The sequence below is a fragment of the Mustela erminea genome, chromosome 2 (genome assembly GCF_009829155.1).
Source record: "Mustela erminea isolate mMusErm1 chromosome 2, mMusErm1.Pri, whole genome shotgun sequence".
Lineage (NCBI taxonomy): Eukaryota > Metazoa > Chordata > Mammalia > Carnivora > Mustelidae > Mustela > Mustela erminea.
The window spans coordinates 12,347,951-12,362,303 of record NC_045615.1 but is presented as its reverse complement, the minus strand read 5'-3'; the positions used below and the strand labels follow the sequence as shown (position 1 = coordinate 12,362,303).

Here is a 14,353-nt window from a genome sequence, read left to right as displayed (position 1 = left end):
GGCTTGGGTCATGATCCCAGGGTCCTGGGATCGAATCCTGCATCAGGCTCTCTGCTCAGCGGGGAGCCTGCTTCCCTCTCTCTCTGCCTGCCTCTCTTCCTACTTGTGATCTCTGTCTGTCAAATAAACAAATAAAAAATCTTTAAAAAAAAAAAAAAAAGGAACAGGGTCGGGGGGGTGAGAACACACCTGCTCTTCTGCCCATAGGTGCCCTGCCAACTTGAAATCTGGCAGAGCACAGGATTTCCTCCTGTTGGACCAGCCTCTGGCCTGCAGCAGATAGTGAATTGCATGAGCAAAATTGAAAACAGTGGCTAATGTTTCCATCTTCCTTTACTCTCATCTCTCTTACATCATCAAGATTTGTTACTGGGGAAAGCCACTTTATAGCAGACCTATAACCTGTAGAATAGTTCATCTGTACTTAATACTTCCCAGTGGAAAGCCTTTAGCCTAATTCTTGCCATATCATCTATAGAAATCCCCATGGTGATAAGTACTCTGTCACTGTGTATAGATGAGGAAGCTGACCTCCAGACTAGAGGCTGAGGAACTTGCTTAAGATCATACGGTTAACAAGGCTCAAGGGTGCGCACTTACCATCCACAACTTCGTGGTCCCCTCTGTATCAGGCCTCCGTAGCTGTGCCCCAACACCGCCCCAAGCGCTGGCTGCCATCACTGGGGGGATGTTACTGAAAGCAGCCAAGCTTCCTTTGTTCCATCTTCTCTGCAGATAGGCCCCTGGGAAGAAGCAGCAACTGTGGTGTCTCATAGGTGAAGGGCTCTGTCATCAAATAATGCTCTACCCCCTCTCGGAGCTTGGTGGGGCTCATCAAAGCCTCCAAATTCTGCAGTAGAACAAAGTAAAACACTTTGTGTTTCTAAACCTTATTTTACCATGAAACCCATTTTACCTTTACTCGTCTTTGGAACAGGGTGTAGAAAAGGCTGTAATCCATTAAGATCCAACTTTCCTACACTCATCCTTTGAATCTGCTTTCAAATGTCCATCTGTGAGGTCTGTTTCTTCTTGGGGTCATTGTCTGCAACCAGTTTCCGCAACCCCTGCAGTCATGACAGTTCTTACATCGAATCTAAATCCTTCCTGCTTTGTTAAGTATCTTACTCACTGTACCTCATTTATCTCTTTTACTTGGCAGACATGCCAGTTCTTTGGGCCTTAGGTTACGTATGCCTAAGGAAACAGCATGGTCTGGGAGACTTAAACGACGGAAATTGCTGCTCTCGCAGTCCCGGAGGCTGGAAGTGCCCATCAAGGTGCTGAAGCTTTGCCTATGCTGAGCTTTCACTTAAGGCCTTGCAGCTGCCTTCTGTTCCCAGGCCCTTTTCTCTATGTGTAGGCACTCCTGGGGCCTCTGCCTCTCCCTGCGAGGACACCAGTCCTATAGAATGGGTTAGGACCCCATGCTTATGATCTCATTTCACCTTAATTACTTCTTCAAAGGTCCTATCCAAATATCCTACATGGTAGGCTAAGACTTCAAAGTCAGAATTGGCTGGGGTGTGTGTGGTGAGGGTAGTGGACACAATTCAGTCCATAACAGGATTCACAGGGTTTTTGGAGAGAATCTTCAAGTTTTCAGAGGCCATCTCTCTGCACTTTTGTTCTTTTAAATTAGTTGGTAAAACCCTACTTCCAGACCAGATGGTCTGAAAATCCTGTTTGAGTAATAGATTGCTGTTTGTATCTACAAGAATATATTTACTCGTGTGTGTGTGTGTGTATGTATGTATGTATGTCGTGTGAAGATATATGTGGGGGGGCACATGGGTGTATGTACACATATACACATGGATGTGTGTCACACACATCCATGTGTATCCTTAATTCTAATTGACCTTTCTAACCCATACGGGTAACAGAAGTGTGAAATGTTAGGCATAAGCTGGGGCAAAGATGGTGTCCAGCCCGTTTGCTCTACGTCAACATCTGATCAGTACAGGGGGTCCAGAGTACAGGAGGGGAATGAGATGGGGAAGGTCTGGAGACATGAGGGGAGGACTGGGTGCCAAGACCCATGCGTGTGTCTACACCCATTGTGATTGGTAGAGAAAGAAAGAGAAGTGCTATTGCTGTTGTTGCTACAAGTGCTAGAACTGGAAATAGCAGTGGAAATGGAAAGGAGGAAGGGTATAATGGCATCATGGGGTCGGGCTCCTGGGTGAGCTGAGAGTCGGGAAGCCGAAGATACTCAGGCCTGGCACTCACACTAGAGGAGGCCAGCTGCTGACTGACAGGGGAAGTCGGCTGGGAGCCGAGCAGGTTCTGTGGGGGAAGGTGATCAGATGTGAGGCATGTTGAGCTGAAGGTACCTATGCGGCACCCCAGCTTGGGGGAGAGCGTAGTTAGGACATAGGCTGGGAGGCACAGATTTGGGAGCGTTCCTCATAGTGGGATGGTCAGTGAGAGAAGGTTAACAAGGGCCGTCACATGGCATGAGAAAAGATGGCAATCACTGTGGAACCATAGAGAAAATCTTGTGCTTAAGTGGTAAGAGCAGGAAGAGAAGCCAGTCAATGAAAGATCAAATGTAACAGGAGGAAAAATAAGCTTCAGGTGGAAGTGAATAGTCCATAAAAACAAGCTTCTGGTAGAAGTGAATAGTCCATAAAAATAAGCTTCATGTCGAAGTGAGTACTCCATAATACTGGCTTATGCTGAGTTGAAGGAGAGTGAGAAGAGGCTTTTGGATTTGTCAGTCGATCACATTTGAGGTCATGATCACCTCCAAGAGAGCAATTTGTGCAGAGCGGCTGCCAAGTCTGAAGGGGCTGAGACCTGCATGGGAGCTGAGGAAGTAGGAGCGGTGAGGGTGTTCTGCCCTTCAAGATGGCTAGTCCTGAAGGAGATGAGAAAGAGGAGGTCAGGGAGGAGAATCACTTATTAAAGGGTGGTTATAACGTGAGGATTTGTATATGAGGTGTTGAGAGCAAACAGTAGGAGGGCGAGAGCACGCCAGCGCCACCAAGATAGCTGGGCAAGCACAGGAAGACAAAAATAGATTCAGAGAAAATTTGCTGAAGGTGAGGTCTTTTTTTTTTTTTTTTTAAAGATTTTATTTATTTATTTGACAGAGAGAGATCACAGGCAGAGAGGCAGGCAGAGAGAGAGAGGGAAGCAGGCTCCCTGCTGAGCAGAGAGCCTGATGCGGGACTCAATCCCAGGACCCTGAGATCATGACCTGAGCCGAAGGCAGCGGCCTAACCCACTGAGCCACCCAGGCGCCCTGAAGGTGAGGTCCTTGAAGTACAAAGGAGGAAGGGGAAGGTTTGTAACAGCTGTCCTGGGAATTTAGAGCCGCTTAGGGTTCCAGGGAAGGGTTATAGAGTCACATTGGGGATCCAGGCTAGATTGCTTCACCTCCCAACTTTTCTCCTGCAGGATCCAGTAGACGAGGATCAAATCCAATGATACAGATGCTGTATGAACCCCTAGTCAAAGGTGGTCGGGGTAAGAATGGTAGAAAGCCAAGAGGTGAATGAGAATATTTACTATAGAAAAATTTTATTATTATTTTTAAGTTACAGATGTCAAAAGATTCAAGTGATATGAAAGTTTACAGAACAGAACATGGAAGAGTAACTCTCACACCTGCTCCATCCTCTCAGGAGCAGACTTCTTCTGATTTCAGGGACTTAATAAAGTCCATAGAGTGGGGGAAATAGAGCAGCTAGCCGCTGAGTTGTAGGGGTTGTCTTTGGGACCATCAGAATTAGAGCGGAAGTACACCGACCGGGTTCTGTGTGGAAGAAATGTAGAAACAGAAATGTGGACAGCTGAGTGAAACCACAGCTGCCGTGCTCCCTTCTGAGATTTTATCCATCATGGCAGGAGGTGCTCAGAAAGTTTCAGTTAGTCCCCAAAGGAGGGAGGGAAAGGAGGCATAAGTGGAGTGAATGAGGGAGCTAGAAAAGAAGTAATGGGGGTGTGTGTGGAACAGTGGGAATTACTCAGATTGTCCATGTGCCTTCTGGGTGGAAGGAAAGGTCTCTTGCTTGGCACAATTACAGGAGAGGGATGGGATATATAGATACAGGTTTCACTCAGAAGTAAGGAGAGGTGCGATTTGTACTCAACAGATTCTAGGGGAAAGATTTATTTATCTCCTGAACTTGAGTTTTGTGATAATTGATATAGTGAAAAACTTGATATTTAATGTTAGGTTTCAGTGGCCTTAGCCATTCAGTAAGTATTTCTGACATGCGTCTTAAATGCTGGGTCTGGGAACACAAGGAGGAAAAATACCAGAAAACCCCTACAGTAACAGGAGGGGGTTGGCTTATTACCAAGAGTGTTAAAAGTCTTTCAGTAGGGGGGCACCTGGGTGGCTCAGTCATTAAGTGTCTGCCTTTGGAGCAGGTCATGATCCCAGGGTCCTGGGTTCGAGACCCATTTCTGGCTCCCCACTCAGTGGGAAGCCTACTTCTCCCTTTCCCACTCCCTCTGCTGGTGTTCCCTCTCTCGCTTTGTCTGTCAAATCTTAAAAAAAGAAGAAAAAAAAAAGTGTTTCAGTAGGTTAGAGAAAAAATAGTGTGTGGGGTGGGGAGAATATAAGTGTGCTCTTAAAGTTCCAGTTCAAGGGTGCCTAGGTGGCTTAGTCAGTTAAACTTCTGCCTTCTGTTCAGGGCATGATCCCAGGGTCCTGGGATGGAGCCCCACATCCTGCTTCCTGGTCAGTGGGGAGTCTCCCTCTCCCTCTGTGCTCTAGCACTTTTTTCCTGTCTCTCTCAAGTAAATACAATCTTTAAAAAAGTTCCAGTACAGTCCCAATATAATCAAGTGTGTGTTTTAGATAAATTTACTCAAGTTGTCACATGGGAATGCATGAAGAGAGATGGAAGTGGACTTGAAAAATAGTTTGGGATTGGGAGAGAAGATGGGGCTTAAACCAAGATGGATCAGAGAGGAGAGATTAAGACGAAAGAGGTTTGGTTCTTAGGCTCCATAGACTTGAATGATTTCAAAGGGGGCAGGTGTAGGAAGAGAAGGGAGTTAGGGACGACAGCGGGATTTGATAATTAGGCAGCTGGGACGCTGTTAGTGCCATTATCCGAAGAAGCAGTTTCAGTGGGGGAGAGATTTCACTTACGGACATCCTAACTTTGGAGGACATCAAAGAGGAGGAAGTACTGGTCGGTTCGGTAAATACTCACTGTGCCCCTAGTATGTGCCAGGCACCGTTCTAGATGCTTGGGGGTATGTTAGTGAACAAAATAAAGATGTCAGTCATTGAGCTTACGCTCTAGCAACAAGACACCGACACTGAATATCCCGAGTCCATTTTGGATTGTATTAGCACGTGATAAATACTAGGGGAAAAAACTAGAACGGGATTGGGAATGGGCAGCGGAGGTGGGTGGAAGATCCAGCTCCGGGGGTTGGCGGGTGGAGAATCCCCGCCCTGCCAGGAGTCCGCGTCTCCCTGTGGGCTCGCGCGCGTTCTCAAATTAAAAAACAAACGAAACTAAAAACCAAAAAGCAAGGATGGAGATATAAATTTCCGTATCATACACTGTTTACACAGGGGTAGAAACGCTTCAGATCCACTTTGGGGATAAAGTGGGGTTCAACACATTGAAAGAGGTCCTAGAGCTTCAATTCGAGGGGCGAGGTAACTTCGCCCGGAGAGAAGGGAAAAGCCTTGAGGGTTGTGAAGCAGGAAAAGGAGGGGTGTTCCTGCTGCACCAGGTGCCTGCCGCCCTCTGCGGCTGTGAGAGCCGCGCGGAGGACTTTTGCTCCCGTGTCGAGGGTGAACGCCGACAACTCGGCGGCGGGGCCCTCCCGGCTTTTAAAGGGTCCGCAGCCTCGCGCAGGCAGTACAGGAGGGGCGCGTCACTGGAGAGCTAATCTGGCCGCAGGACAAACACCGCTACACACGTGAAGGGATTACTGACAAAATCCTCGCGAACTCTCGCCAAAAGCCCACGCACCTCGGGGCCAGGACCCACCACAGAAACGTTACGGCGTCGGGTCTGGGTTCGGGCTCCGAAAAGGCCCGCCCCCGTAGACGCACCAATCCCGCTCTACCGTCCTTTTCTCTTCTCCAATGGGCGTCCAGGGTATGGTCGTCACGCCAGCCTCATCCTGCCGCCGATTGGCCAGCGTCTTCCTCGTGCGAGCGGTCCTAGCTAGTCAGAGCCCGTCAGCCCACCCCGTGAGCCCACGAGAAGTGGCGCGAGAGCCAGAGACCCGTTGAGGTGGGCGGGGGGGTGGGCGTGGCGCCCGCCTGGGCCCGCCTCTGCTCCGCCCTAGTCGTCGCGCCTCCTGGGTTTAATGCGCTGAGTTCCTGCGGGTGTCCTCCAGGGGTGTACGGGAATTGAGCACCGAGCCCGGGCAGCCGGCCGCCTGCTACCAGCATGGAGTTCGTGAAGTGCTTGGGGCGCCCCGAGGAGTTCTACAACCTCCTGCGGTTCCAGATGGGGGGCCGGCGGAAGGTGATACCCAAGATGGACCAGGTGGGACGAGCATCCTTGCATCCTGGCTGGGGCGGGGCGGCTGCGCGCGGTCCCCGGGCGTAGAGCCTGGCGGGTAGGCCCCACAATGGAGGGCGAGGGGCGCGGCGAGCGGGTGCCGGAAGCCTCTGGCGCCCTCCTACCCTAGGGGTAGCAGACACCCACCCCTTCTGGCGGCCCCACCCGCCCGGCCTGGTTCCGCTTCCCTTACCCCAAATCCGGCCCAGCTGGCCGACGTCCCTTCGGCGGGCCGCCTCTTCCCTTCCTCGCCCTCCCTCAGGTGATGGTCTTGATGTTTAAAATGTTTCTGTTCTTTCCAGACATGGGTTGTCAGGTATTTTTTCGTCTGTCCTTCTGTCTTTGAGCATTGATGTTTATCAGTTTCTTAATAGGTGGTTGCAAAATTGAGATCGTATGGGTAGATTAAGTGGGAGAGGACGTGTGAGAGCATATCACGAAGGGTATGAACTATGCAAATATTGCCCCAATACCTTTTCGGGAATGAAACCTTCCTTGCTCATCCTTCAGTTTTTGGTTACACCTCTTCCAAAAGCTTGCCTCACTGTCCTGCAGTCTGATCAATTCCAATTTCTCAGTGCGTCTTCGGTTTTTTTAATAACACCTACTTACTCTTCCAAGTTCTTAGTTGTTATTATAGTAGTTAATTATTATATTATTTTATTAGTTACCTGTATTCTGTCGATTAGCAACATTGTTGGTTGCTTGAAGGCCAGACTTGGTTTTATTTACTTACATTTCATCTGCCTCATTCTTGTGCCCTTTGCTAAATGAATGCTTACAGAGGTATCTGTTACAACAAGAAAATGATTCTCAAGTGATTCTTGAATGAATAGACACATTTAGCCAAATTCGTGGGTTATATCAAAACTTTTAAATTATTTTCTCTGATGGGAACATCACAAAGACTATTCTTTGTTTAAATATATTCTTAATTGGTGTTCTTTATTAAACCACTTTAATTTCCCATCAGAAAAGAATTCTTCACTTTCCCTCATAACTTGGGTCATCTTCAAGGTCTAGCTTCAGTGAGTGCCACCTCTATTCATTCAGTGGAGATTTTCGGACACCTGTTCCGTGCTAGATGTTATGCTGGTTGGACTGTGGCAGGATGGCATGTATAGACAAATAAGACCTACAAAGAGCTCACCATCTTGTGAAGTCAATAAAACATTATGATTGTTAATAGAAAATTCAGGTAGGCACCATAACAAGATACCTGTGAAACTCCCTCCACCATTTTCTCCAGTACTACTTTGTAACAGTCCCATAGTCTTGTATTGTGGTTATTTGTGTTTTGGTTTTATGATCCCTACATCCCTTCTGGATTTAAGATTCTATATTTGATTCTGGATTTTTAAGCTATTTGGATGTAGGAATCCTGTTCAGTGTCCTTTTAGTGAATTAATGAATAAAAGGTGGATGCGCTACCCTCAAGAAACCTCTAGCTTTTTAAACAAGCAAAACTTAAATAACTGTGGCAGAATATAGTAAATGCCATAAAGAAATTTCAAGTAGGGAAAGCTCACTGCTGGCTGGAATAGGGGATTCATCTTTTGGGGGATGCCTAAAGGAATTACAACTAAATATTGTTCCTGTGCCTTGCTCAATAGATGTTTAATCAGAGATTTTTACTAAGAGTTTTTGGAGCTTTCTTGAGATTGTTTGCAAGTTTTTATGTTCCTGCACATTTGTGTGTTTTGAGGAGAGAACAGTGTCTACTGTCATCATATTCTTCCAGGGACCTGTAACCTAAAATAGTCACTGCTTTGTAATCCAGTTTGTATAGTCTCCTGATCACCTCCTGCGACAGGTAGTTCACTGCCTCTGGAGACTTGCCCACTCCATCCGCAGACAGTTTTGGATCTTAGGAAGTGTTACCTTACAGTAAGCTGAACTTTTTTCACTCTGTTCTCCCTCTGGAACCAGAGTCCAGTCCTTGTTGTGTAATACAGCACTTGCCATATTTTAAGAGAACTCTCATGTTATCACTGAGAATACTGATATTCAAGCCAAATGTTCTATGTTCTTCCTTTAGTTATCATTATCTGTTGTTACTCTTTCCAGATCATTTACCAACCTGGCGTCTCCTTTTAAAGTCTTTTGTTCGAAGTTGAATGGTACTCTTTCAGTGTGACCTGGTCATTTCAGAACTTAAAATTTCTTACGGATGCTGTGTAAAACTGCTTTCACTTTGAAAAGTATATTTTAATTATAAAATATTTCAAGCAAATAGAAAACTAATGAAAATACTCTAACCAATTTGTGTCTATTTCTAAGATGTATAATGTTTGCTATATTTGCTTCATCTTTTGTTTTTTCTTAAGAAATAAAATGGCCATGTACAAATAAAGTCCTTTTCCTGCCCCCCCCCCCCCACTACATCAGTGTTCCTTGTCTTTTTTAGGTAGCCTTGTCATGCTATGGACTTAGAATTGTAGTCAGTCAGATCCCTAATTGCACTTGTTCAGGATGATTTCTTCCATTCTGACACCCTGCGGAGAGACTCTTAAAACCTAGATCTTTTACCTTTTAGATAAAGGGCATCACAATAATGGCTAACATTTTATTGAGCTCTTATCTATGTGCCAAGCACTATTTTACATACCTCCTTGCTTCTATTATTTAAACTTCCCAGTAACCTTATAAGGAAGGTACTATAATTTTTAGCATTTTGTAGATTAGAACAGAGGCATAAGGTGGCTAATTAACTGCCTGAGGTCCAGTTATCCTGGGACAGAGCCTGTCTTTGAGCCTGGCTGTCTCACTCCAGAGCTCACTGTCTTTCTTACCTCCATCACACTGCTTGTCATTCAGGTGATGGACCAGACCACACTAAATGAGTACTGTTCAACTTTGACCACTAGACGTTAAAAGGAGAGATGCCAGGTTGGTAAATGATTAAGCAGAGGAGACACATTGAGTAGAGGATTGTCCAGAATCAGCTAAAAATTGACAACACTTCCATGTGAGGGACACAGAGTAGAAAATGGCTACTCTGAATATATTCACAGTCCTGTGGAGAATCGGTGTCCAAAGGTCAGATAACCTAAGCAGTAATCTTTATTTATTTATTTATTTGGCAGAGAGAGAGCGCTAGTGCACAATTAGGTAGAAGGGTGGGGGTGGAGGGGGGAAGCAGAGTAGGCTCCCTGCTGAGCAGAGAGCCGGATGCGGGTCTCAATCCCAGGACCCTGAGACATGACCAGAGCGGAAGGCAGAGGCTTAACCCACTGAGCCACACAGGCGCTCCAGTGCCAAGTAATCTTAAGTACACTTGGATTTCAGAAAATTTTAGTGAAATGGGAAATGTCTCTAAGTGAAACGATTTTAGAAAACACAGGAAAAGGGCTTTGTAAGTTATTAGATTTAATTTAGTTGGGGAGCCTCCTCAGTTGAAAAAACTACTGTGGGCCAAGTTATAGAGGACTGGGCATGCCCTGAGCAAGTCATAGAGGACTGAGCATGACTGCGCATGTATGAAGTGAAGAGAAAAGCAACCTGAAATTGAAGAATACAAGCTTAGAAGTATGAAGTTCATTGAGGGCATGTGGGAGACCAAGAGCTGAGGTGTCTAATCAGTGAAGCAGGTAAGGGTTAAGAGCAGAACAGTGACTTGATGAAAGCAAAATTTTTGGAACACAAATTTGACAAGTGAGTGGGATTAGGAAGAAATTATATTGTGAGACTAATAAATTTAATAATGATAATAACAGTTTCCTAATAATAATAGCATTTATTGAGTTTTTATGTTTGCCGGGCCCTATGCTAAGGTCTTCAAGTCTTTTATCTTAAGTGTTACCAGTTAACTTTCATTGAATAACAAACCATACCAAAACTGAGTGACTTAATTCTGGAGATTGGGTTTATAACATTGTGAAAGTCTTTAACACTGTTGAACTGCCCACTTAAAAGTGATTAAGGTGGCAAATTTTATGTTCTGCATATTTTTCCATAATTAAAAAAACAATTCAGTGACTTAAAATTCCAACAACTTGAGTTCACAGTTTCCTGGGAGAGCTGGGGAGTTCTATGGTCCGGACCAGTTTGGTTGATTTCTTCTGGGCTTGCTCAGCAGGCTGGCTGGGTTGTGGCTGGACAGTTGGATATTTGGCAGACTGTAGGTTGGAGTGGCAAGGAGAGACTGGTGTTTCTGTGTTTCATCATCCACAGGCTAGCCCTGGTGTCTTCAAGCCTTTGCATGAGTCACCTTTGCTGCTGTCTTAATGGCCAAAAAAAGTCACAAGGGAACCCACACGTAGGGAGGCCGAGAGAGAGAGAAGAGAGACCCCATCCCTTGATGGGAAGAGCCACAAACTTTTGTGGCACACTTAGTCAATCTTGACAACAACCCTAAATTGACAAGCACTATTATTACTCTTCTTTTACAGATTAGCAAACAGTGGCATAAAATAATTAGATAACTTGTTCAGGTAGTGGTTCTAGGATGCCCACCCAGGCTCGTCTGACAACCTCCATGCTCCCTGTTTGGAGGCTGTCTGCAGTGAAGAGCTCAGGTTTGACTGGCCCCAGATCACTGATCAGATCCCAGCACCATCACATGTGCTCCTGGCACATCGCAGATACCCTTTAATTCCTAGTTCCTTTCTTCCCTTCCCAACCTGGTGTATGGTAGCTTCCTTCCTTCTTTCCTTTCTTGAACAAATACATGACCACCAAATGCATGGCAGATACTGTCCTAGGTGCCGGAGATAAAAGAGTTAATAAGATGGGCAAGACCTTGCTTTTATGAACCTTTCTTATATTCTAAAGAAAGACAAAAAAAAAAAAGAAAAAGGCAAGTACAGTTGACCCTGGAACAGCATGACTTTGAACTGTGTGGATTTACTTACATACATGGATTTTTTTCCCACTAAGTACAGTATGGCACTGTAAATGTATTTTCTCTTTTCTTAAGCTTTATTGTAAGAATACATCATTATATAACATACAAAAAAACTGTGTGTTAATCAACTGTTTATGTTATCCGTAAGGCTTTTGGTCGTAGTACGCTATAAGTAGTAAAGTTTTGGGGGAGTCAAAAGTTACATGCAGATTTTTGGCTGTGCAGGGGTCCATGTCCCTTATTCCCACACTGTTCAAGAGTTTACTGTATATAGTGTTTCGGGTGGAGGTAAATACTACAAGGAAAAATAACAGCAGGGCAAAGATCTGAGTGTCTAAAGTCAGGATACACAGTTTGTAGGGTTGTGATTTGGGTCCAGAGACTTGACTTCTCTGACTCATTCTCCTCTCTATAAAATAAGACTGTTGGAGAAAAGGGTAGCATTGGTTACCCCTAGAAACTGAAGACTTTGCACACTATAATCTCTTGATTTTTTTTTTTAAGTGAGACTCTTCTAGTTTTGAGATTTGATGAACAGTACAGTACAATATTATTTGTTTTGTTGCTCGCAGTTTTTCTGAGTCCTAAAAACCCTAAGAGCCATTAAAAAAGAAAATGGTTGAATAGAGGGAACATAGGTTCACACATTTTCTTTTGCTTAACATGATTTTAGTTTCTCTCTCTCCTAATATTTTACTTACTTGAGAGAGTGAGCAGGGGGAGTGGGGGGAAACAGGGAGAAGCAGACTCCCCCTTGAGAAAGGAGCTTGATGCCAGGCTCCATGCAGGGCTCTATCCCAGTACCCTGGGATCATGACCTGAGCTGAAGGCAGAGACTTAAAACCAGTTGAGCCACTCAGGTGCCCCCTTAGTTTCACTCTTTTGTAACAAAGAAACTGGGGGGAAATGTGCACTTAGCAGATATTGATGGCTATTTCTTTCACAGAAGGATTTGGCTGTAGGAATTCAGGGTTCAGTAAACTTGATTTCTACTGAGTTTTTAGGAGCCTATCCATAAATAGGGGCATGCTGGTGTGATCACCCAGACAGTACCTCATGGAAAAAGCAGGTGTTTTGTAATTGTGCATTTCTGGCCTCTATTAAGTCTAAATCCTGACTCTTAGCTAAATAATTTTTGGTAACTTAACCTCCAGGTAACAGTTTCTTCATCTATAAAACAGAGATACTGATCGCAGTCCCTGAACCACGATTTTCCAACTCAGAAATGGTCTGAAGATGAGAAATGTTTTCATAAATCTGGCTCAAAGTCATTTGGCGGCAAAACTGCCCCTAATTGAAGTGAATCTGGCTTAGTATAAATATGAGTGTTTTGCTGAAGAAATATTAACAATTAATTATGGGATATTACTCTATAGCAATTGGGGCTGTATATGCATCTTATTGCCTATTTTCTGAAGCACTAAAAATTCTGAATTCAGCTGTACATCTGGCCATGAAGTTTGAATGAAAGTGCATATAGGTCTGTAATATATTCCTTAAAGGATTTTGTAAGGATAAAAAGTAATATTTGTATTGTGCTTGGCATGCAGTAGCTGCCCAGTAAATGGTAGTTATTAACTTTATATAAATTTGGTTAAATTTGTGGGGTTTCTCCCCATTCTGAGGAATCTGCATTCAAGTCTGAAGGAGAGCTGTGGAAATGGTCGATAGCTGTTCACCTGTGGACTTTTCCTGGGAGTCCCAGTCCTGGGAGTTCGGTCTCACACTTCTAGCCACTGCACACTCTTCCTCCAAATGCCTTTCATCCCTGTTTTTCTCTCACTTGAGAGTTCTTGGGAGCATACTTGATGTCAGACAGCAGTGGAAAACATCAGGAGGCTCTAGAGACAGGCAGCTGTTAGCTCTAGTCTTTTTTCCACCCTCTCCTCCCTGCCAGCCCATGGGAATCAAGCAGTAGAAATTTTCATAGGGAGTCTAGTTCTCCAGTGCTTAATAGTTATAGCTTCCTATATCTTCTTGGTAATTTGAGGAAATTATTGTTATGGAGTGAGGAACTGAAGCAAATAGGTGACAGAAAGAAGAATGGTGAGGGAAGGAAACTGGGAAGGGGTTTATTGACCTTGCTCACTTTTAAGAGTGGGAGAGGTGTGTTGATAAGGAAGGGTAGTATTCTTTAAGGTTGTTGCTCTTCAAAAACCTGTCCAGCTTTTATAGGAGCTCATGGTTAGATGTCAGGTCCTAAACCGTAAGTTGTAGTTGAGGATTAAAACATTTGGCAGTGCAGTGAAAGGAATCATTGTGGCCTGGTAACAACAGTTTCTGTGAAGAGCTGCCATAGAGCTCAGTAGTAGCTGTTAATTCTGTTTCTTTGACTTGACTGCAAAGCCTGAAGCCTGGCCTCTCTATACTCGAGAGGGAAGGAGTTGGTGAATGGTTTTTAAACACTCTCAATGGGGGTGGGGGTGGGGCGCCTGGGTGGCTCCGTCAGTCGGTTGGTTAAACGCCTGCCTTGGGCTCAGGTCATGATCCTAGGCCCACACGGAGGCTCCCGGCTCAGTGGGAGTCTGTTTCTCCCTCTCCCTTAGCCATTCCCCCTACTTGTGCAACCTCTCTCTGTCAAATAAATAAAGAGAATCTTTTAAAAATAAATACATAAATACTCTGAACATATTCATTTATTCATCAAACCTTCACTGAGTATATTTGTATGCCAGACACTGCATGAAATGATTTTATTAGTATGGTGCCCAGTAAACACTAATTTTTATTAATCATGTTTTATTGAACATGGCAAGAAAATGAAATTCTCATGATTATGTAATTTTTTTTGCTTTATTCTTGTTAATATGATACGCATTCATGATAGGAAATTGAGGAAATAATACACATAAAAAAGAACATGGGCCCACTAGGGTTCAGGATTCACTGTTAACATTCCAAAGTGACTGCAGTATTTCCCACCAGTGGATATGCCATTAGGTATATTTTTAACCACTCCCCTGTTAGGTATTTCAAATGTTTTCTTTTTCTTAAAAAGAGAGGTTGGGCGGGG

The 14,353-nt window shown here is 44.6% G+C and overlaps 1 protein-coding gene across 3 annotated transcripts in view; it reads left to right on the top strand.

Annotated features, from left to right (window-relative positions):
- The first annotated feature begins 6,200 nt into the window (after window positions 1–6,200).
- The window catches only part of FDFT1 (farnesyl-diphosphate farnesyltransferase 1), a 31,109-nt gene continuing 22,956 nt past the window's right edge, over window positions 6,201–14,353 (top strand). For 2 of the 3 annotated variants that reach the window (XM_032332247.1, XM_032332246.1), the window contains exon 1: window positions 6,201–6,479. In XM_032332247.1, the coding sequence (XP_032188138.1) occupies window positions 6,381–6,479 (99 nt within the window). In that variant the 5' untranslated portion in view covers window positions 6,201–6,380. The remainder of the gene's footprint in view (window positions 6,480–14,353) is intronic. The other variant, XM_032332245.1, reaches the window with a different exon arrangement.